Source organism: Danio aesculapii, chromosome 20, assembly GCF_903798145.1.
Source record: "Danio aesculapii chromosome 20, fDanAes4.1, whole genome shotgun sequence".
In the NCBI taxonomy this organism is placed as follows: domain Eukaryota; kingdom Metazoa; phylum Chordata; class Actinopteri; order Cypriniformes; family Danionidae; genus Danio; species Danio aesculapii.
Genome location: NC_079454.1, coordinates 48,650,951 through 48,675,311, shown reverse-complemented (window position 1 = coordinate 48,675,311; position 24,361 = coordinate 48,650,951). Strand labels below are relative to the sequence as shown.

The 24,361-nt window shown below is 34.2% G+C and overlaps 1 protein-coding gene across 2 annotated transcripts; it reads right to left on the bottom strand.

Moving 5' to 3' along the window:
* Positions 1 to 2,040: 2,040 nt before the first annotated feature.
* tram2 (translocation associated membrane protein 2) lies at positions 2,041 to 21,869 on the bottom strand. 2 transcript variants are annotated; one of them, XM_056445399.1, is made up of 11 exons: positions 21,657 to 21,869; positions 18,455 to 18,518; positions 17,834 to 17,943; positions 16,047 to 16,163; positions 15,873 to 15,931; positions 13,937 to 14,021; positions 13,765 to 13,835; positions 11,114 to 11,218; positions 8,925 to 9,068; positions 6,189 to 6,349; positions 2,041 to 2,642 (listed from the first exon to the last, which is right to left on the bottom strand). In XM_056445399.1, the coding sequence occupies exons 1-11, from the start codon at positions 21,774 to 21,776 to the stop codon at positions 2,563 to 2,565; spliced, it is 1,116 nt and encodes a 371-aa protein (XP_056301374.1). In that variant the 5' UTR covers positions 21,777 to 21,869; the 3' UTR covers positions 2,041 to 2,562. The 2 variants fall into 2 exon arrangements, with proteins under 2 accessions (XP_056301374.1, XP_056301375.1); XM_056445400.1 differs by having other exon boundaries at positions 2,041 to 2,639.
* Between the last annotated feature and the right edge of the window lie 2,492 nt (positions 21,870 to 24,361).

The following is a 24,361-nucleotide window of genomic DNA, read 5'->3' as shown; positions in this document are numbered from 1 at the left end:
CCGGAATTGTGATTTTATAACACAGAATCGCCACTCTGTAACTCGGAATTCTCACTTTATAACCCAGAATCGTAACCTTATAACCCGGAATCACAACTTTATAACTTGGAATTGTGATTTTTAAACCCGGAATTCTTACTTTATAACCCAGAATTCTCATTTTATAACTCTGAATTGTGACTATATCCCGGAATAGCAACTTTATAACTCGGAATTGCGACTTTTCAACCCGGAATTGTCACTCTATAGCCTGTAATTCTCACTGTATAACTTGGAAATCTCACTTTATATCCCAGAATCGCAACTTTATAACTTGGAATTACGACTTTTAAAAACCCGGAATTGTCCCTCTATAACTCGGAATTCTGACTTTATAAACCGGAATCACCACTTTATAACTTGGAATTGTAACTTTATAACTCAAGAGTTCTGACTTTATAATTCAGAATTATGACTTCATAACATGGAATCGCGCCTTTATAACTCGGAATTGTGACTTTACAACATGAAATTGCAATTCTATAACTCGGAATTCTGTTTTTATAACTCAGAATAGGGTATATGCAGAGCTAGTGTTCCTCCCATTCTGATAAACTTCCAGTGAACGGTTAATGTGACTTTTTTCCCCCATTTTATACGGTTTCTTTTACAGCACCGATGTTGTAATGTAATTAAAATACAATCAATTAAATAGACTTTGGCATTCATTTAGTTGCTGAAGCATAAAATGAGACAAAGCCATTTACTCACAAGCGCCTATCAGGATCAGCAGGCTAGTGCACAAGCTCCACTGAATATACTGGGGTAAAATAAAATGTTACTCCAGTATAATGAGCCAGTGGAGATTGCTGATTTTTAAAGAAAACAGACCTTAAACCAGGGATGTCAAACTCAATTCCTGGAGGGCCGCAGCCCTGCACAGTTTAGTTCCAGCCCTGCTTCAACACACTAACCTGTAGGTTTTAAACAAGACTGAAAGACTTTTTTTGATCAGCTGTGTTTAATTAGGGTTGGAACTAACCTGTGCAGGGCTGCGGCCCTCCAGGAATTGAGTTTGACATCCCTGCCTTAAACGCCCTGATTTTGTAAGGGCAAACAGTTCAATGGAAGCGCTTAACCCAGGTTACTGACAAATTAAAAGTCCTTCCGCATATACCCTATTGTGACTTCATAACTCAGAATTGCAATTTTAGAACTCAGAATTCTGACTTTATAACCCGGGATCGTGACTTTATAACTCGGAATTCTGACTTTATAACCCGGAATCGTTACTTTATAACTCAGAATTCTGACTTTATAACCCGGGATCGTGACTTTATAACCCGGGATCGTGACTTTATAACCCGGGATCGTGACTTTATAACCCGGGATCGTGACTTTATAACCCGGGATCGTGACTTTATAACCCGGAATCGTTACTTTATAACTCAGAATTCTGACTTTATAACCCGGGATCGTTACTTTATAACTCAGAATTCTGACTTTATAACCCGGGATCGTGACTTTATAACCCGGAATCGTGACTTTATAACCCGGGATCGTGACTTTATAACCCGGGATCGTGACTTTATAACTCGGAATTCTGACTTTATAACCCGGAATCGTTACTTAATAACTCAGAATTCTGACTTTATAACCCGGGATCGTGACTTCATAACTCGGAATTCTGACTTTATAACCCGGAATCGTTACTTTATAACTCAGAATTCTGACTTTATAACCCGGAATCGTTACTTTATAACTCAGAATTCTGACTTTATAACCCGGGATCGTGACTTCATAACCCGGGATCGTGACTTCATAACTCGGGATTGCGACTTCATAACCCAGAATTGTCACTTTATAACCCGGAATCGCAACTTTATAACTTAGATTTGTGACTTTATTACTCTGAATCGTGATTTTATAACATGGAATTGTGAATTCATAATTTTTATTTTATGTATCATTCAGTGGCCGGAATGGGCTTTCATAGTTCAGACTGTAGAATAAAAAGGAAAACAAACTCTTTAAGCATCTGAAAGAACAACAAAACAAATGTAACTATCCAAAAGGTTCAATATTTATAAAGCATTGTCATATACAAATCAAATATCAAAACTGCATATCCTTACAAAGCAGAAACTCAAAGACTGAATGTTTTCTGTGTTTGGTCTCGATTGTGTCGTTTTTATCACAACTAAAACATTATTCCTACGTCACACCAGACAAAAACATCAACAAAAAAAAAAGGTTTGTGGGTTCATTTTCGGATTGTCACGTAAATCTTTTGTTCATTACAAACCCAGACTGTAAAACAAATAAATCTCTCGGTCTGTCCTTTCTAGGCCACTGTAGTTTGCATTTTTGTACCTCAAGACATGCAGGGAAAAACAAAAACAAAAAACAAAAGCTAACCTGGAGACGACAGCGCTTTAATACAGAAAGACTGAAGAGCCAACGTGAATACTGAAAGCGGAAAGAGACGTTTAGTTGCTGATGTCACTTCCTCTGAGAACCGGCAGGTGACCCTCTGTTGCCGTGGAAACCGGACGCGTTTCCTGTGCTGGAATGAGCTGAAGTTTATGGAGTTTTGATTTTCTTTATTCGAGGAGACGTGCCGTTTTCTGCTTTAAGGAGGCCGTTTTCATAATGACCGACTGCTGGACACAAACACAAAAACACACACACTCAACATCTGAACACACACACACACAACACCTGCGCTGACACACACTACATCAGTGTTATTGCTCAGAGGACAGGAAACGTACAGCTCAAAGGGTACCATTCATTAAACATACTGCTGTTTTTACTTACTCTCTTTACAAGCCATTCTACAGTGTTATTTTAGCACCGTATTATTGAAATGGCTTATTAATAAATTATTCGTTTAGTAGTTTTACAAGCTGTTATTTTAGCCCCACCGTTATATTACTGCGTTAAATGGCGTATTAATTCATTAATTTATTTGTTAAACCAATTCATTATTTTTTTTTACATTTAAAGTTATTGTATATTAGTTTTACGAGCTATTATGTTATTTTAGCACCACTGAGATATTATGGGTTTAAATGGCTTATTAATTTATTTATTTAGATTATATATTTTATTTATTGTATTTTAGTTTTACAAGCTGTTATTTAAGCACCACTGATATATCACTGTGCTAAATGGCTTATTAATTGGTTAATTTATAACATTTATTTATTAATTTATATTTGTATTTGAGTTATTGTATATTAGTTTTACGAGCTATTATGTTATTTTAGCACCACTGAAATATAACTGGATTAAATGGCTGAATTAATTAATTGATTTACTAACACATTTATTTATTCATTTATTTATATTTTAGTTATTGTATATTAGCTTTACAAGCTGTTATTCTAGCACCACCGTTAAATTACTGGTGTTAAACGGATTAATTTTATTAATTCATTCATTCATTTTCATATTCATTTATTAATCTGGGGGTCACCACAGCGGAATGAACCGCCAATTAATCCAGCATACGTTTCACGCAGCGGATGCCTTTTCAGCTGCAACCCAGCACTGGGAAACTCCCATACACACTCATACACTACGGTCAATTTAGTTTATTCAATCCAACTATAGCGCATGTTTGGATTGTAGGGGAAACCGGAGCACCCGGAGGAAACCCACGCTAACCCGGGGAGAACATGCAAACTCTACACAGAAATGCCAACTGACTCAAACCAGCGACCTTCCTGCTGAGGCAATCGTGCTACCCACTGCGCCATCTATTAATTAATTGATTGACTATTTTTATTTCATATTTATTAATTTATATTGTATTTTAATTATTGTATATTAGTTTTACACTCTGTTATGTTGTTTTAGCAGTACAGATATTACTGGTTTAAATGGTTTAATTTATTAATTCATTTAGATCATAAACTTTTTTCGCATATTAGTTTTAGAAGCTGTTATTTTAGCACCGCAGATTACGGTGTTAAATTTATCAATAAATCAACTAATAATCCATTCATATATTTATTCATATTTGAGTTATTGTATATTATTTTTACAAGCTGTTATGTTAGCACCACCATTATATTACTGTGTTAAATGGCTTATTAATTGATTTATTTAGATTTTTATTTTAATTATTGTATATTAGTTTTAGTATTTTCCTCGCAACTAGCTGCTAAGAAAAAAACAACACAGTTTTCATTGTTTATTTCAGGCTATAAAATAGTTGTGGTTTTCAAAGATTTCTATTTAGTGCTCCGGTTTCCCCCACAGTCCCAATACATGTGGTGCAGGTGAATTGGGTAGGCTAAATTGTCCGTAGTGTATGAGTGTGAATGGATGTTTCCCAGAGATGGGCTGCAGCTGGAAGGGCAACCACAGCGTAAAAACATGCTGGATAAGTTGGCGGTTCATTCCGCTGTGGCGACCCCAGATTAATAAAGGGACTAAGCCGAAAAGAAAATGAAATGAATGATGATGTGAATGATCCCTCTTTGCAATAAAAAAAAGTTTTGAGATGGACTATTGGTGATTGGGTGTCAGCCTGTTTGGGTAGCTTTACCTGGACAGAGGACAAATTAAGACTTGTTTAAAATAATTTAAGACCTACAACCTAATATTCAGGTGAATCTATATATACCTATAAAAACCCTGCAATTCACAACCATTTAGCATAAGCAACAGGACGGAAACTTGCAGAATAAAATCCTGCACTAGCTCATATCTGATTTAGCACATCACAAATTACTGCAAGTAACATTAGTAACAAATATATTAGACGACTGTGTTATGAACCGCACAGTTTTGCGTGTATGTACTTTCTCTCTCTCTCTCTCTCTCTCTCTCTCTCTCTACTGGCCCTATCATTTTTACAGGTACTGCCTACTTCAAAGCACTATTGGCTGACAGGACTGCCAATCTAAATCAACCATGTGACAACGACTTCTCTCTCTGCCAATAACGTTTGTTGCAGAGCCCTTTAAATAGGAAGCGGCAACGGGAAGAGATCAGCTGCTGCTGCTGTTGTTGTTGTTTTGACGTGTTGTCTGTTTGGTGGTGTCCGTGTGTTTTGTAGCTGTTACTGATGTTGACTTTGAGTGAGATTTGTTTGAGAGTTCTGATGTGTGTTTTTACATCTTTAGCCCGCTAATGCTCCATTATAAATCCTTCTGTGAGATCTGGAACAATGTAGTAAGTCACGTGACATACATACTTTGCACGCAGGATTATTGACGTATAGACACACTAGTTAGCGAAGTGCGCTAATTTTGTATTTCTATTTTTCAGATGAGTGTAAGTTCAGGGCGCTTTTGGCGCTGAAGACTTTTCTTTTCATATTGTTTTCTTATTTAGTGGTTTGGGGAGGAGTTTAAGGGAATATTTTTGTTATATTTTTATTTCTTTGATTTTGCTAGCACAACTTCAGTTCCCTCTCCCGGGTTTATCTTGGTTCTTTTCAACTTCATCTTATTGTTTATAAATATTGTAAATACTGTGGGAGCAATAAATCTTTTGCGGTGCTAATTTGTAGTTGTGTCTTCTCTTGCCATTTTAACCTCCAGTTTATACTTTGGTCATCTTTATGTTACTCCTTTTAAATCCCTAGACATATTTTCATCAAGGATCGTAACAGACTGAAATAGCATTCTTACTTAAATTGAGGTTGTTGTTTTTTTCATAAATATTTTCATATGTCAATGTTAGTCTATCCTTTTGTCTTTATGGTTTGTCGTGACTTCAGTTTCAGGTTTAATTATCTGAAAATAAGAGCATTTCTTTTTAAATGCCTGACATGACTTCAGGTTTCTTGTTTTTTTTTGTATTTTGTTTACTTAAATTGTCCTGATGAAAAGTTTAAGAACGGTTCAGCCCAAAGACGGTAATTCTGTCATCATTTACTCATCCTCCACTGTTTTGAGTTTCTTTTGCTGTTGAACACAAATGAAGACAGCCATTGACTTCCATAGTATGTTTTGTTCCTACTACGCATCGTGTCAATGAACGTTTTTTCCCCCAACATTCTTCTGAATATCTTCTCCTGTGTTCAACTGAAAAAAGAAACTCATAAAAGTTTAGAACCACTTGAGGGAGAGTAAATGGTGAACAAATGTTAAGGGTTGTTTTAAGAGCACTGATTAGAGTGTTTTGGGGTTTTAGTTTCTCTTGATATACCTGCACAGCTGATGTATGTATTTGTGTGTGTGTATGCTTACCCGAGTCTCTCTTGACAGTGCGCTGCATCTGCTGTTTAGCGGCTGCTCTCTTGCGGGCCGCCTGCTCCAGTCGGAGCTCTCGCGTTCGGCTCAGCTGGAAACGGAAAAATTTCCAGAGGAGCCACGACTGAGTGAAACACACCACGAACAACACCAGCAGCCTGGAGGACAAACACACAATAGAAGAACAGTATTATAATGGTCTGCACGCAATAAAATATAAAAGTTATTATCAGGATACTAGTATATGCAATATCAGTATTACAAATACAAGGGTTGGACAATAAAACTGAAACACTGGACAATTTAGTGTTTGAGGCTTCATGGATAAATTTGATCCTCATTGATTGCACATTCCACCAGTAGGAGCAGAGTGTGAAGGTTTAATTAGCAGAGTAATGGCACGGTTTCCCTTCAAATATTGCACTGCACACAACATTACGGATGACATAGGAGTTTAAAAGAGACAAATTGTTGGTGTGCATCTCACTGGCGCATCTGTGACCAAGGCAGCAAGTCTTTGTGACCATCAAGAGCCACAGTATCCAGGATATTGTCAGCAAACCACCAAGAATGATGAATAACATCCAACAGGAGTAACTGTGGACGCAAGAGGAATGTGTCTGAACGGGATGACCGTGTGCTAACACCGATTGGATCCAAAAAACCTAAAGCTAAACCTTTTGTCACTTGTGCCAATGCCAAATGTCAGTTTCAATGGTGCCAGCAGTGAAAATCTTGGGCTGTGGACAATGTGAAACGTGTGGTTCTCTGATGAGTCCACCTTCACTGTCTTTCCCAGATTCAGGAGAGTTACGGTGTGGCGAAGCCCCAAAGAAGCATTTCACCCACACTGTTGATGCCCAGAGTGAAGAATTGGGGGTATCGGTGATGGTTTGGGCTGCAATATCATGACTAGAGCTTTAATCAGGCCAAAAAAATAAATAAATAAATAAATAAAAACTTATCCCAATCCTACCCAAGCCCTTGCACCTTGTGTCCGAGCCTGACCCGGCCCATTAACTAACTTTTACATTAACTGTAAATATGAGCCTGAGCCCGATTTAAAGCAGAGCATTTAATATGTGGGCTGTTATAACACGCTCAACTACAATTCTGAGTTGTTTAAACTACAGAAATTAGTTTAGATTGACCTTAATGAATAATGCAGCAAGAATGAAGCACGTAAACTGCACTGTTTATTCAGAATGGATCATTATAAAAGAGGACATTGAAGGCTGACCATCATCCTTTCTCCCATGGCAAGCCTGCATCATGTGTCTGTTCATCCTGGACGTCCTCCTTTTTTGTTGCTATCATTATGCCCCTTTCACGCACACGTAAGTAGCGTGTATTTTTTCCCCGGCTAGATAGATGGGTAACTAGATAAAATATATAGAGAGATAGATTGATCTGTGCAACAGCCGCCGATCAGCTGCGCGCTGCAGATGCAGCCGGTGTGAAAGGCAAACGTCTGTGCACTATATCTGCTCTACATACGCGCTGCTTCACCTCTGCTTGTGCATGCGGTGTGAATGTGTGCTGGTGGAGAAGGAGATGCTGTTACAGGAGCTAGAGCGCTGCTACGCATGACACACGTAGTGAATTGTGCAACTCTGTAGACCGACACACGTTGCTTAGGCCAACTTTGCTAAAATATTCGTATAATATTTCTAATTATGGAATAGCACTCCACCCAATAAGGCTAATTACTAATGACAAAAAAAAAAAAAAAAAAACACAAACGCTTGATCACGGCCTGGCCCGGCCCGAAAATAGTGGCAGAGAATGTCAGGTTCAGGCAGAGAATCTAAACTCTAATCATGGCATTCCCTAGGTCTAATACTTGTGCTAGATGGATGCACCAGTGCCAAGGACTACAGAACCGTTCTGGTGGACCATGTGCACCCAATGATTGAAACATTGTATCCTGAATATGGTCCCATGTATCTGGACGATAATGCACCAATACACACAGCAAGACTGCTGACAGACTGTTTGATAAACACATGAAAGTGAAGTTAAACATCTATGGCCTGCACAGTCACCAGACCTAAATATTATTGAGCCACTTTGAGGTGTTTTGGAGGAGTGAGTCAGGAAATGTTTTCCTCTATCAGAATCATGTAGTGACAGGCCACTATTCTACAAGAAGAATGGCTCAAAATCCCTCTGGCCACTGTGCAGGACATTACGAAAACCAACAGATGGTGTATTGGCCACAAAAGGAGGCCCTAGGCCAGGGGTGGGCAAACTCGGTCCTGGAGGGCCGGTGGCCTGCACAGTTTAGCTCCAACTCTAATCAAACACACCTGCTTATAGATTTCAAGTGATCTTGAAGACACTGATTAGCATGTTCAGGTGTGTTTGAGTAGTGTTGGAGCTAAACTGTGCAGGACACTGGCCCTCCAGGACCGAGTTTGCCCACCCCTGCCCTAGGCCATACTAATAAATTACTGTGCTCTAAAATCAAGCCTTTCACAGTTTCATTATCCAACCCCTGTGTAGTCCACCATCAAAATAGCAGAGTTTTAAATTCTGATTTAATTTTATGGATTTAAAGAAAACACACATTTCCATCTAAACATTTTACAAAAGCTAATTTAGCATGATAGGTGGCCTTTAAATATGGTCATTTTAACCAAGACTAACCTGCAAGATTTTTTAAACTATATTAAACTACATGTTATATGCTAAAATGCAACTTTAAAAATTGAAAGAAATTCAAAGTCTCACCTGATGGACAGAGTGTTGAAGTTTCCCATCTCCAAATCAAGAGTCTGGTGTTCAGAACGAGCCAAACCGAAGCCAACGGCCAAAAACATGAGCGTCAGAGTGATCATACGAGTTAGAACAAAGCCCACAGACCACATCTCAAACCTACAAACACAAGCACACGCGTAAGTCCCTCGTGTCGAAACTACAGGTAAATATTGTGAAATATTAGTGCAGTTTAAATGATTTGTTTTCTATTTGAATACACTTAAAAATGTCATTTGTTTCTTTCATTAAGAGCTGAACAATATATCGTTTGAGCATCGATACTGCAATGTGTGTATCCGCTATGATTAGATTGCTTATTAAAGATTAAAAGATTTTTCATATTATTGTATAAAATTTAGGCAGCACGGTGGCTCACAGGTTTGAACTGTCCCCTCACAGCAAGAAGGTCGCTGGTTCGAGTCCCGGCTGGGCCAGTCAGCATTTCTGTGTAGAGTTTGCATGTTCTCCTCATGTTGGTGTGGGTTTCCTCCGGGTGCTCTGGTTACCCCCAGAGTCCAAAAACATGCGCTATATTGAATGAACTTAATTGGTTGTAGTGTATGAGTGTGTGTGTGTGTGAACGTGAGAATGTATGGGTGTGTGCCACTACTGGGCTGCGGCTGGAAGGGCATTCATAGTGTAAAACATATGCTGGAATAGGTGGCGGTTCATTCCACTGTGGCGACCCCTGATAAATAAGGGACAAAGGTGAAGGAAAATGAATGAATGAATAAAATTATTTCTACACCAGTGATCATGGTATTTTACATTTGCTTGTTCAATTTTTATATCTGAATACTGTTAAGCACTAGAATACCATAAAGCACTATTTATTTCACTTTTAGTTTTGCTCTGTCGTATTTATATTTGCTTGTAATTTATTATAATTTATGTCGATGCACAGCAAAGAAAAAACATTTTATCATCACAGTCAATCTAAATTAATGAAATCATCTGTTCAGACTACATCCATAACTGCAGCAAAACAAATACTGCGATGTCAGATTTTTCCAATATCGTGCAGCCCTAATTTCATTCAAAGCTGAACTTTCAGTCACATGATCCAGCAGAAATCAATATTATGATTTATTTACTTACTCCCTGGGCCATATAAGTTGTTATTTAGCCGCACCATATTGGTGTTTCGCAAGAGGTGGGTTGTTAGCCCAACCACGGCGAATTTAGTCCATTCAATTCACCTATAGCGCATGTCTTTGGACTGTAAGGGGAAACCGGAGCACCTGGAGGAAACCCACGCCAATACAGGGAGAATAAGCAAACTCCACACAGAAATGCCAACTGACCCAGCCGGGACTCGAACCAGCAACCTCCTTGCTGTGAGGTGACAGCGCTAACCAAAAATCATGTAAAGGGATGTTGCTTTAGTTTTCTTTTCCAGATTAGGGAATTTATATTGGAGAATTTGCTGTAAAAATGTCCATCAGCTGTTGTGAATGATCTCTCTTTGCGATAAAAAACTTAAACATTAAAAAAAAAAAAGTTTTGAGATGGATTATTGGTGATTGGGTGTCAGCCTGTTTGGGTAGCTTTAGGTCAGGCATGTCCAAGCTCGGTCCTGGAGGGCCGGTGTCCTGCAAAGTTTAGTTCCAACCCCAATCAGACACACCTGGGCTAGCTAATCAAGCACTTACTAGGCTTTCTAGAAACATCCGTGCAGGTGTGTTGAGGCAAGTTGGAGCTAAAATCTGCAGGACACCGGCCCTCTAGGACCGAGTTTGGACACCCCTGCTTTAGGTGGACAGAGGAAAATTAAGACCCATTTAAAATGATTTAAGACCTACAACACAATATTGTTCATACCCAAGGTGAATCTAAAATGTTGTTTTTGAAATTTAAGACATTAACACTTTAAGACCTTGCAGACACCCTGATGATATCTGGGGATGTTTTCTGGTCACACTATTTTGATGGTCCGTTTGTTGAATTTAAGTTACATTGCATCTACATGCCAACTAATTCTCATTAGATTACAAGTGGACTGTTTGGTTGGGGTTAGGGTTAGTGTAAATTGACATGTACTTGCAAACTTTCTTCTAGTCAGTTTAATGTCTGTTGAGGGAGCAGTATCAGCAGATATTAAGCAGACAGTCTACTAATACTCAAGTGGACCATCAAAATAAAGTGTTACCAGTTGTACTCACATTTTGTGGTGGTTTTCATCGATGAAGTAAAAGAGTCGAGACAGATGAAAACCCATCTCTGAAAGATACTGCAGAAACAACAGGACCAGTCCAACCCGCGTCAAACTACACACAGATCAGAAAACAATAATCAATCAAACGCTTCTAAAGCAATTAACTTAAAGTAGAAATAATTAAAATGTTACTAAAATAAAGACTTATTTTTAAAGCTTACAGTACAGGCTTTGATATAAATTGATTAATGTACCATCTATGTTAAATCATTGATTTATATTAATTGATCATATATTAATTGTCATAAAAAAGGTACAATAAAAATGAATTTAAATAAATAAAATGAATAAATAACAAATAAATAAGATTAATAACAAATTAAACAATCAAATAAAATAGATAAGATAAATTAATAAACTAATATATAAAATAAATAAAAAAAAACAAATAAGATAAATAAAATAAAGAATAATTATATCAAATAAAAAAATATCTTAAATTCTTGTGTGTGTGTGTGTGTGTGTGTGTGTGTGTGTGTGTGTGTGTGCGTATACACAAATATATACAGGCACACACAATTTCACAGTTCTAACAAAAACTGTAATTACTTTAAAATTTTGTTTATTTTATTATTTTAATAAATATTATGTATTCAATTATTAGATGAACTTTTCTATTAATTTAAAAAGATTATTAAAAATATACATTTCATTTAAGTATGCATACATACACTGTACATGTTATATTTAATAATTATATTATTATTATTTTAATTTAATTTTAATTTAGTTTAGAATAATTATAATTAATTAACTTTTTATTAACTGAAAGTTCTCTTTATGAATGATTTTATAATTTAAATTAATTTTATTAATTAAATTATTAGAATAACTAATTAACAGATTGTGTTTAAAAACTAACCCTTATAATTAAATTAAATTAATTGTATTAATTTAATTATTAGATTAATTTTAATAAATAAATTTATTGAAAAAAGTTCTTTATGGGTGATTTTATTATCAATTTAACTTAATTTTATTAATTTAATTATTAGAATAATTTTAATTAATTGAATTTAATTAATTTAAAAATATATATTACATTTTTAAAGTATGCAGTGCTTCCCACACAGGCTTTATTTGGGCAGGCCGCCCAGGTACATTAACAGCTGCCCAAGTATATTAAGTGACACATTTTTTTTTTACTATGATTAACATCCTTTTACAATTTTTGTATCCACCCAGTATAACCAAACATCCGCGATCGATAGTGGAAAATCTTCTCTCGTTTACCCGTTTCGTTCTGTGCCTGCAAGACCTGTCTACACTCACAGTCTCGCTTGCTTTGCAGACCCACAGAGACGTGCCTTTCTGGGACTTAAAAAGTTCGTCCGGCCCGTGTTTCTCCTAAAATGTCCGGAATTCAACTTCAGCTTTCGTTTTCTGAAGCTCATATGCGTTTTTGCATTACTCTTCTATTAAAGACTACTTCACAGCTGACAGCGCGCACAGCCATGAGACCGAGAGAAAAAGTAAATACCAGATTTTTTTATATAAACGATTGCAAAAAACTACTATATACACTTGGAGAGGACAAAATGACGGGTCTAAACTGGCTGCAAAATATATGCACACCATTAGTGCTTAAATCAGAGCATTTGCCTTATTTAAATAATCTACAGGTTTAATCTTGTAATTATGATTATTTTTAGAGATATTGTCGGTTTTCCTTTTTCTGTCATTTTTTCTCATTTGATTAATTTGATGATGTTAATATATTACATTGGCTATTTTATAAACATATCTAAAATGCTTTGGCATTCAAGTTTGCTTTGAACTTGAAAGAGAGAGAGAGAAGCAGATTTCACCTGTGAGTAGGTGCACATGGCTCCTGAATAGCATAAATGTAAGAGAAATAGTGGATTGCTTTTTTATTTCAACAGTCTTTTTTGACTTTAACCCATTGGAAAGAAACAGTGTATAACAGTGTCATAATAAAAATTAAATTGTTGTTAAATTAAATTATGTTTTGTTTGTCGCATATAGTTTACTATCTATGTGATGTGGGTAAATGGTGTGTTTCAATCCGGCTACCACCGCAAGTATAATTCAAACCTATGGAAAGCACTGATACAAGTGTTATTTTTTTATTACTTAAAAAATATTATTTTTATTATTATTTTATTAGTAATTTAAATTAATTGTATTATTTCAATTATTAGATAGATTTTTATTTATTTTTTTATTAATTGAAAAAAGTTCTTTATAAATGATTTTTAAAATTAATTTAAATTATTAATTAATTCAATTTGATTAAGTTTAATAGTTTCAATTAATTGAAAAAGTATTATTAATAATGTATTTAATTTTTACAGTATGCATACATATACAGTTTGAGAACACATGAATTGATATCTAGATAAAATATGAAGAAACACCACAGAAGAGTGCAATTTTTTCTGAATATTACCATGCAAGTGTGATTACAAGTTTGACATTGACTGATCATTACACCTTTTAAATATATATTAAGATATTAAATCATATAAAGACTTTTAATATAGTCAAACCAGATACTATACGATCATTTATTGACCGTGTCTTCGTGTGTGTGTGTGTGTGTGTGTGTGTGTGTGTGTGTGTGTGTTTTTAACATACTTCAGCAGATACGCAGCCAGAATGTGTAACAGATAGAGACTGATGTACTGCAGCTGACGAGGAATTTCCTCCTAAAACACACACAATAAAACAACATCATGAATGTCATCTGATGTATTCCTGTAGTTTCTGTACACACACACACACAATCTACATCCATCTATTCTCTCACCTTTCGGACTTTCTGGAAGTAAAGCTCAGGTAAAGCGTGAATCCAGTACGCCAGCTGAGTGAGGTAGAAGAACTTGACCTGAAATCTGATGAAAACAGCACAACACAATCTCAATCTGACTGAAGCACACACTGCCCTTTTTACACTACTGCTTTATTTGATATGTTTATTTAGAGAGTAGTGAATATTGTGTTTACAATGAGTTGGAAACATCCACAAATGGATTTCAGAAAAGAAACTTCTTGGTCTGGGTGAAGGAAGAAATGTGTATTTTAGGAAGATTAAAAAAGGAAGAAATCTGTCATTTTATCTTTATATAAAATAATAATAAAATAAATAAATAAATAGTAGTGATTACAATAAAATGTATATCTAGATAAATTAAAGTTCAATAATTTTTTTGGACTAATATTTTCATTCAGGGATAAAAATCAATATTCAATATTCAAAAAGATGAATAAATAAAACAAATAAAGAATATAACAAATAAATTGAATATATAGTTAATTTACTTGTTATATTTATTAATTATGTCAGGAAGATTAAAAAAATAAGTGATATTTTATTTATATTAAAACAAATACAAAAAAATAAATAAACTAATAATAGTGGTAATAACAAGAAAAAGTAAATGCATATCTGGATAAAAATAATTAAAGTTTGATCTTTTCTTTTTAAAACAACTAGAAAACAGGTCATTTCACTGCAAGACAATTAAGAAGCTAAATTTGTGCAAACATGTTTCCACAACAATTATTTTAACATTAATATTTTTATAGATCACAATTCACTTTCCTTAGATTTGCTCACTTTATATCCTGCAAATCAGAGCTAAAATCTCACAATTTGAAGTTCACTTTTTCCAATTCAGCATTTTTTTTCTTTAAAGTGTGACAGAATTGTGAGATGTAAACAAGAAAATTGCAACGACATTTTTTAAAATTCAATATTCAAAAATAAGATGCATAAATAAACAAAAAGTAAATATATATATATATTCATTCATTCATTCATTCGTTAGATTTATTAATTTTTTATTTTGCGAAGATTTAAGAAATGTGTAATCTTACTTCTATTATTAATAACTACTGTTATTGTTTTAATACTAGTAATAACAATAAAACAAGAAAATGTAAATGTATATCTGGATAAAAATAAATAAAAGTTCAAAAATATTGAAATTTTCATGCAACAAACCAACTAGAAAACAAGTAATTTACAATTGATATATTTAAAAATAAATTCACATTACAGTAAGAGAAGCAGCTAATTTTATAGAAACATGTTTTCACAACAAAGACATTTTTAAAATATTAATATTCAGACGTTTTCCTTAGAAATGCTTATATATATATATATATATATATATATATATATATACACACACACACACACATACATTTATTTGTAATATTTATTAGGAAAAATTTCAGAAATAAAGGTGTAATATTACTTGTATTAATACAAATACAAAAAAACAAATAAAAAAATAGTAGTGATAACAATAAGGAAAAATTGTCTATATCTGGAAAATTTAGAAATTTGGAATTTTTTTTTTAAGCAATAACAAAACAACAACTAGAAAACAGGTCATTTACAATTGATATATTTATCATTTATTTTTAAATAATTTCACATTATAGTGTGAGAATTAAAAAGCTATTTTTAGGGAAAAATGTTTCCACAAAAAATTTTTAAATATTAATATTTTTATAGCTAATAATTCTGCATTTTTCCTTAGAATTGCTCACTTTATATACCGCAAATTAAAGCTAAAAACATTTATTTTCAAACGTGACAGAATTGTGAGATGTAAACAAGACATGTGAGATGTAAACATACTAAATTGAACTACTGTACTATAATTAATACTAAATTTAATAACCAAATATTAAAAGCAATCTGATTTTTGTGATAGTGTTGATGTGTGTTTTACCTCAGGTGAACATGAGGGTAATTCTCCCAAAGGCTGCTGGGATGCAGAAGGTGTCCTTCCTGCAAAACACAGTCAAATACATCACAAAAACACAGTGTGAGGTTGAAAATGTGTGTGTGTGTGTGTGTGTGTGTGTGTGTGTGTGTGTGTGTGTGTGTGTGTGATTGGTCTTACCGTAGTGAGGACGTAGAGACTCCATACACTAGACACCAGATAAAACACACACAGCTGCCCAGATTCATTAAACTTAGTGTTTTTACTCTTTGACAGGTGCAGACGCCGATTTACTTTCTAAAACACAAAGCAAACATGCACACACAAAAGATAAATAATACACTATGCATTTTTCGGACATTGTTTTGCATGTTTGTTTTATTGCTGAGCTACAAAAAAAGCAAACTGAAATGAAATGTTTCTATTAAATGTTGTAGATGAATCAGATTTTTCAGTAAGCAAATCAAACTAGTGTAACTCCATTATGTCCTAAACGAGATTATTTTTATAACTTATTACAGTAAAAACAAAGATGCATTTAAACAAATTATACTGTATTAAGTAATATTATATAGTTATTTTTTTATATTATTAATTAAATTAGGAAATTACCAACGGCAACTATATTTATCTTTGGCCCACTAGCCTCAATCAAATTTGGTTTGTGGCCATTTATAAGAAAACGTTTGGGCACCCCTGCTCTATAGTAATACACCTGCACATACATTTGACAGTTTGTTTACTTTTATTTAGTATTTTCTTGTTTTAATACCTTTATTATTCGTGGCTATGTTTCCATCCACCTGTTTTAAAGCACATTTTGAATACGAGCATAAAACCGCATTCGCATAAATTAGTAGGATAAACTTTTTATTTGATAAGAAAAGATGCACATAAACTACCATGGAAAACAAATTCCAGTAGGCACATTAAAAAAAAAAAGTCATGTGACTGTTATGAGAGATCATGTGATGATAAAAATGTGTGTGAATGGACAAACCAGCAGGCTGAGCACACTGTAAAACATCTGAAATGTTGTTTTGGTCATTCTAAAATGCCATAACCCTTTCAGTATTAGTGTGATTATATTATTAATGACCTCCAGAATCAAGAGCGCCTGTGCTTTGCGTCTCATGGCTTTAAACACCACCACGTTGATTGAATGTTAGTATCATCTTTTGAGGCACAAGTCATTTATTAAATAAAGAAAAGATTCATCCAGCTTCTTCTACAGCAGCGAATTCCATTTTTACTGGTGATATTTGGTGCCCGTTAATCAGCTCTCTTTGACTCGTTGGATGGAAATACTACTTCATTCCCACGACTTTTATGCACATTTCCAGTTGTGCATGAATTTAATTTGCATCTTTGGATGGAAATATAGCTAGTGTTTTTGCACTGCTATTTTTGCACTAAACCAAAAACCATGTTTAAAAAATAAAATAAAATAAAACAAACAAATAAATAATTAAAATTTGTATTTTGTAAGCATATATTGTGAATGTTTTGTACAAAGCTACCTGCTACAAAATGACCAAAGTAGAACGTGTTGTTTTTTTCCACACTCTATAAAAATCGGCAATGGAAACTATTTTTCATTTATTTAAACAGAAAATAGATCTCAGGTCTTGAAACTGACAAGCCTTTTAAAAACACAAAGATGTTTTGCTTGTTGTTGCTGGAGTACCAGAGGCACAAGCAGTAAAGGCTCCTCCCTCTACTAGAAAGGGGGCGGACCGTTCATTTGCATTTAAAGATGCACCCACACACACACACATTTTTTTTTTGTTTGGACCGTCATTTACAACACAGTATAATAAATGTGGGTGTTTAATAAATATCAGTCAGGTATTTTAAGCTGAAGATTCTCACACATATTGGGGAAACCATATGTATGAATGTTATATTTTATAAAAAGTACATAATAGGAGTGCTTTAAATGGGACACGCTGCATTACTGGGCTTACATCAAGCACATACTCCTGCACCACAGCATGAAGAATAATGGTGATACAGAGATAGAAGAGCACAGTGGCACAGTCCTTCCATCCGTAATGATACAGAGTCACTTCTCCATCTGAAAAACACACACACACGCACGCACACACAAAACAAACATACAAATACACACATGCAAACACATGCATGTGCAATCATGCATGCAAACACACATATGTAAACAAGCACGCGAACACAACCACGTACGCAAACACACAAACGCAAGCACGCAAACACACACAAACACAAAAAAAAAAAAACGCACATGCACACAAAAAAAGCATTCACAAACAAACACAGGCAAACACACGTGCATCCAAATATGTACACACACATGCAAACAGACGGTGAAACACGCAAACACACGGGAAAACAAAAAAATAAACACGTTAGCTCATGAAGAATCAATTAAAGATCAAATATTTGCTATAGAAATCATTTTCACTGATTGAAACTGCAAGTAAATTTCACAATTAAATTATTAATTACACAAAGGCCATTTTACTAAATAAAACTCTTGTTAAAGACATTCTGTAAATATTTACAATGTTGAACCAATAGTTGTTGATTTTGTTTAGAGTGTGTCAGACCTGCGCTCATGAGGCTGATGTTGTACTGAGGCTGGATGAATAATATGGCTGTTTTCGCAGTTGTCTGAAAGACAGAACAAAGTTCGAATGTTAAAACAATGTTAAATTATAACAACATTAAAAAATAAATAAATATGATGTTGCATAAAGAATAGAAAAGATAAAGTCAGATAAAATATGTTAAAATAATAATAAAAAAACACTTCCACACAGACGTGACCCTTACCCCACACACACAGTCAAAATCACATGTGTTATAATAAAATCTCAAGTGCTTTCATAGACGACAAAGGCTAGACTTAAGAATTGTTGTTGTGTTTCTTAAACATTAAGACACCTTTTGATGGATTATTTTACTCTGTGAAAGATGATAATCCAAAACAATGACAAATAAGATTCCCAAAACTTTATTTATTTATATATATATATATATATATATATATATATATATATATATATATATATATATATATATATATATATATATATATATATATATATATATATATATATATATATATAATATGTGTGTGTAAACAAATGTGTGCATTTCTGTCATAAAACACATAATACACTCTTTTTTTTTTTTTTCACACTCAACAAATAAAAACATTTTGACAAAAATAACCGCAAAAAAAAATAATAAATCATACAAGTGATCCATTCAGGATTACTGTATAAACCAACAGTACTCATTCATTCTCCTTCAGCTTAGTCCCTTTATTTATCGGGGTCGCCACAGTGGAATGAACCGCCAACTTATCCAGGATATGTTTTACACAGCAGATGCCGTTCCAGCTGCAACCCAGTACTGAGAAATATCCATACACACACACACATACACTATGGCCAATTTAATTTAGTCAATTCACCTATAGTGCATGTGTTTGGACTGTGGGGGAAACCCACGCGGACAACATGCAAACTCCACACAGAAATGCCAACTGACCCAGCTGGGACTAGAACCAGCAACCTTCTTGCTGCGAGGCAACAGTGCCAACCACTGAGCCACCGTGTCACCCCCAACAGTAATCATCTATACATTTACTGTTTGTTTGGTTATTCTTTATTTTTTATGATTTTGGTACCTTGTAATTTGGGATTATTGAACAACTGTGAATATTGTATACACTTTGTGCCACTAGACATTTTATAGTGCACCAATAGCGAGTAAAATTTTACCTCTCCTTTACATTTTTGGGTAAAGCCATCTTGATTATTATTATTTATTTATTTATTTATTTTATTTTATTTTTTTATGAACACAGACTTAAAGTCCCGCAGTAGATCTGTGGAGGTCTATTTAGGCATGGGATGATAACCGTTTTCACAGATTTTTGGGAAAAAATATAATTAAATTGAAAAAACCTTGATTATTATTATTTAATTTTATTATTCTTTTTTTTAAACCGTCAAAATTATTTTCCATTTTTTAAGGTATGCGTTTGATTTTTTCTATTTACTTTTTTTATTTGTTTGTTTTTTAGGACAACAGTATCGCCAGCAGAAAAGATATCCAAAGATGCCGTTTTAAATTGTAAAGAAATGTGTTTTTTTAAACAAATGAAGACAGCAGAAGTCAGTAATTCATTTGACTGATTTAGCCTGACATGTTTACTGCTCCAAAATATATTAAATGTTTCTCAAAATAAAATATATTGGTGTTTAAAAGAGATAAATGTTTTAGTTTTTTACCCAGATATTTAAAAAGAATATATTTTAGAGCAGTAATCACAATACCGCGAAACCATGATATTATTATCCAAGGCTATCATAACGTCAGAATCTTATACCGGTCCATGCCTTGGTCTATTGTTTTACTTTTAAAGTAAAGTCAAATCCTTGTCAACATTTTGCAGGGACATTTTTAAAATATATACATTTCTGTGGCCAAAAATAATTGCTTCACAAAATGTATGGCAGTATTTGCTGCAACTCTTGTGTTTTGCTGTGAAAACACACAAAAATCTTGCAAAATTTTCCTTTCATCTAAACAGCTGTTGGTCTCGCAAAACCCTGACGGGACCAACCAGATGACTGACATGAACACTATACATAAAGCATGCAAAACAGTGACATTTAGCACTTTAGCACTGTGATTACTGCGAGAGAAAAAAAATGCAAAACAAATCAAATGCTGTCTGAATGTCCAGAGCAGCAGGTGTCTGAAGGGGGAAAACCCTGATCAGATGTTTATAGATATATAGATATAATGTTTGCATGACTGAAATGAAGCTTGAAGAGAGTTTCATTCAGGGTTTCTGACTGTCTGCCAGGCTAAAAGATAAACCTGAGCAAACTACACATCTGGAAAGTTTAAAAGCACTACGTTTCTGTTTTGGTCATGGTGCATGTCTCTTTATTGAGGTAAAGTTTTATATTCGCACATTCATCATTTAACAGTTCCTATACTGTTTACCACGTTATTTTGAATATTCAGTCCTAAATTGTATGCAAGCATGACTTTAAAACAACATTAGCACCATTTAAACGGCTGTGAACAATGTTGTACTTTGATAGTCATTGGCTCCTAATATGTCTTCACTATATAGAATTAGCAAATAATACTTTTCCTAAATTATATCAAGGAAAAAGCCTGAATGTGTGAATATAAAACCAACTTTACCTCTATCATGTCTGTTTATATAAATAGGCTAGTGTTAATATTTAGTTCTTCAGGAATGTCAATCAAACTGGAGGCGCGAGAGATTTGACGTGGCACTGCAGCACAAACACGAACTTCTTCATAAAACTAACAAAAACACACACTTATAACACTTGTTTTGTTATATAAACAATGTTTTGTGGAGTTTACGTGGAGTTTCTTCCTCCTCATCAGATTGCAGACATCAGGGCCCAGGTGATGGCGACAATGTTTTCAATGTACCTTTTAGTTTGACGTTTTATTTTAAACTCTCGACCAAAGTGATGGTGGTTTCGTGTTTTAAATGTAAACAAACAAGTGGACACACGGTGTCTGACACTTACTTTTACAAAACGCCAAGAAAATATGATGTGACTTGAGTCGAATAAAAGTATGTTTTCTGTATTTTGTGTTCCCTTTTTGAAGGCTCATTTCTGGCGTTCAAACTGAGTGTTTAGTTTGTATTTAAATGCGTTAAAATAGACAGACAGACAGAAAAACAGCTGACTCGGAGAAGAAGAAGAAGAAGAAGAAAAGATCCACAACTCCTGAACTCACCTCAAACATCAGCCCAATCAAAATGAAAATCACCAAACTGAAGACAATGTCCGCGTGATTCTGAATGAGAAACTCTTGGCTGAAGAAAGGATAACTCTTGTTTCTCCTGCGAAAAGCCATTTTACAAGTTCCCGACTTTCAGCTGTGCTTTTTTTCCTCCAAATCTAAAACTTCCACGAATCACTCCAAACTTCTCCAAGCGCAATGCGCATGCGCGCTTTAGCCACGAATTAAAGTTAGCGCGCATGCGCTGTTAGTGTTATGAATGAACGCGACCAGTGTTAGAAGTGCAACTTTTGTAACATTACAATCATAGTTAGTATAATAAGTTAGTTAATAGATAGTTAGTAGATAGTTAAATCTGCAATCGAATTCACTGAGCAATCGTGTTAATCCTAAATCTGGTAACAGCTTAAAACTGTATCTATGCTAAATAGGCAATATATCATGTAATCTTTTCATATTATTATACAAATTTTATTATATACAGAATAGTAAACGTAATCGTTCACAGCTATCTATTAAATCCTTAAATAATTAATTGTGTAAATTTTTCTATACTCACACTCTACTGTGATTGGTCCATGTTGATAAGCGGTGAGAAAAGGAACAAGCATCACGCGTTGCTGCATGAGCGGTTTGGAAACATTTAAATCACTGTAGAGTTTTGAAACGGAATTATTAGATTGTGAAGAAGACTTATCGTGTCTGTGTTAATCGAAGTTTGCTTAAATACCACTCTGTAAAGTTTGACTTGGGTAATTATGTTTATTAGAGAAAGAAAGAGAGAGAGAGAGAGAGAGTGTATTGGTTTTGGTGGTTTACAATCACATTTGTATAATGACACGGGTGTCCTCATTCAAAACACTTGAAAACAATATTAAACTTTTGACAATATGAGTCTTTTGACATTCAAAAATTGCCACAGGTTTCCTGTGAGGGTTGGGTTTAGGTTAGGGCTAGGGTAAGGCCATATAATAAGCCTTTTTACAGTATAAAATACGTTACGCCTAAGAAGAGTCCATAAAGCAACCACTAACAGCAACATGTGTGTCTATTCTTTCGTTATTTTATATTGGTGCGTTCCCAAAGCTTCTTAATCAGCTTTTTGCTACCATTACCTGTATATATTAATTAGTTTCCACTGTGTATTGTATACTTTGTAAACTGTGCAATTTCCTGCAGTTTGTTTCTGATGAGTAATATTTTCTGTGAGCGGCGGCGGACCAAATTAGCCCGATGACAAATTTCACCAGAGACGTGTGAGAGAGAAATAAACACAAGTCCAAAAATAGATCCTGTGAAATGATTTTAATGAGTAAATGGAATTCACTATAAGAGCAAACAGTCCACATCCGGAAAAAAATCAAACACACTCTCGTTCACGCCGTCTGCTAGATTTATGGCTGAATTTGCATTGAAATTATTGCAGAGATATTGACCTGTCTTAATCCATCACAACTGTTAGAGCGCAGACATTCTTCAGAAAAATGCATGCGAGTAACAGTTATTATATATTATACACACTCTCTTCATGGAAAACACACACACACATACACACACACACACACACAAAGCACTTTATTAAGAGAAAAACCACTCCAGTGGACATTCACCAAAACATCTCTGAAACATCATGAGTGAGCTCCAGTTCAAGGCAAACATGGCATGTTGTACACACTTTAAACTGTAAAATTTACGGTACAAAACCGACAGCTGTGGTTGCTTTAATTTAACCGTAAACAATACAGTTAGAACGTAAAAAGGAAATTTCTACATTTTATGGCAAATTACATATTGTACATTTGTATTTGTTTTTTTTAGACAGTAAATTCACATGTATTCACTGTATATGTTAATGAAACTTAGTTTTTTTACCGTAGCATTTTAAAAAAAATATTCACAGACATTTCCTATTCACTTCCTTTGTGTTTCTTTCTTACTTTTTCTTTCTTTATTTTTGTCGTTTTTACTGAAACTCTTTAAAATGTATTCTTGGTTTGAGCTCATCTTCAATAAATGTTAAAAAGGTATTATTTTTTATTTCATTAATACGTTTTTAGTTACGATAATCGCTAAATAAATCCACATGAATCCACCGAATTTTTTACAAAATTCTGCGCAGAAATAGCAAAAAATGTCTGCAGATTTTGTGTAGTTCTACTCATAAGTGATGCATTCAAGAAGACTGTATAAATCAACAGTAGTCAAATGTGTGTATTTATATTTATTTACTGTTTAATTTAGTCTTTATTTTGTTGTGTTAACACTTAACACAGTATGTCTAATAATGTTTTTTCTTCTATAGAAAGTCTAATTTGTTTTATTTCGGCTAGAATAAAAGCAGTTTAAAAAAAAAAAAACATTTTAAGGTCAAAATTATTAGCCTCTTAAAGCTATATTTTCTTCTGATTATCTACAGAAAAAACCAACACAATCTCACAGCAATTCGTAACTTTTTGATTTAGTGGCTAATTCTAATTCGTACAAATTAGTATGATTTGCTCATCCGCCAATGACGGTTGGTTTTAGGGGTGGGGTTAGGTGCCACACCTCCTTTTTAAAATCGTACAATTTCGTACGAATGAACTCGTACGAATTCGTACGAATTAGCCACTAAACTGTCAAAACGTAAAATACTTACGTTTTCTCGTGAGATCAGGCTGGAACAAACCATCGTTATACAATATCTTGCCTAAATACCC

Coding starts and splice junctions, on each gene's coding strand:
- tram2 (XM_056445399.1), bottom strand. CDS start 21,776: ATGGCTTTTCGCAGGAGAAACAAGAGTTATCCTTTCTTCAGCCAAGAG. Junction 17,944..18,454: donor CATCAGCCTCATGAGCGCAG/GTCTGACACACT, acceptor TGTGTTTTTCAG/ATGGAGAAGTGACTCTGTAT. Junction 9,069..11,113: donor GATGAAAACCACCACAAAAT/GTGAGTACAACT, acceptor TTGTGTTTGTAG/GTTTGAGATGTGGTCTGTGG.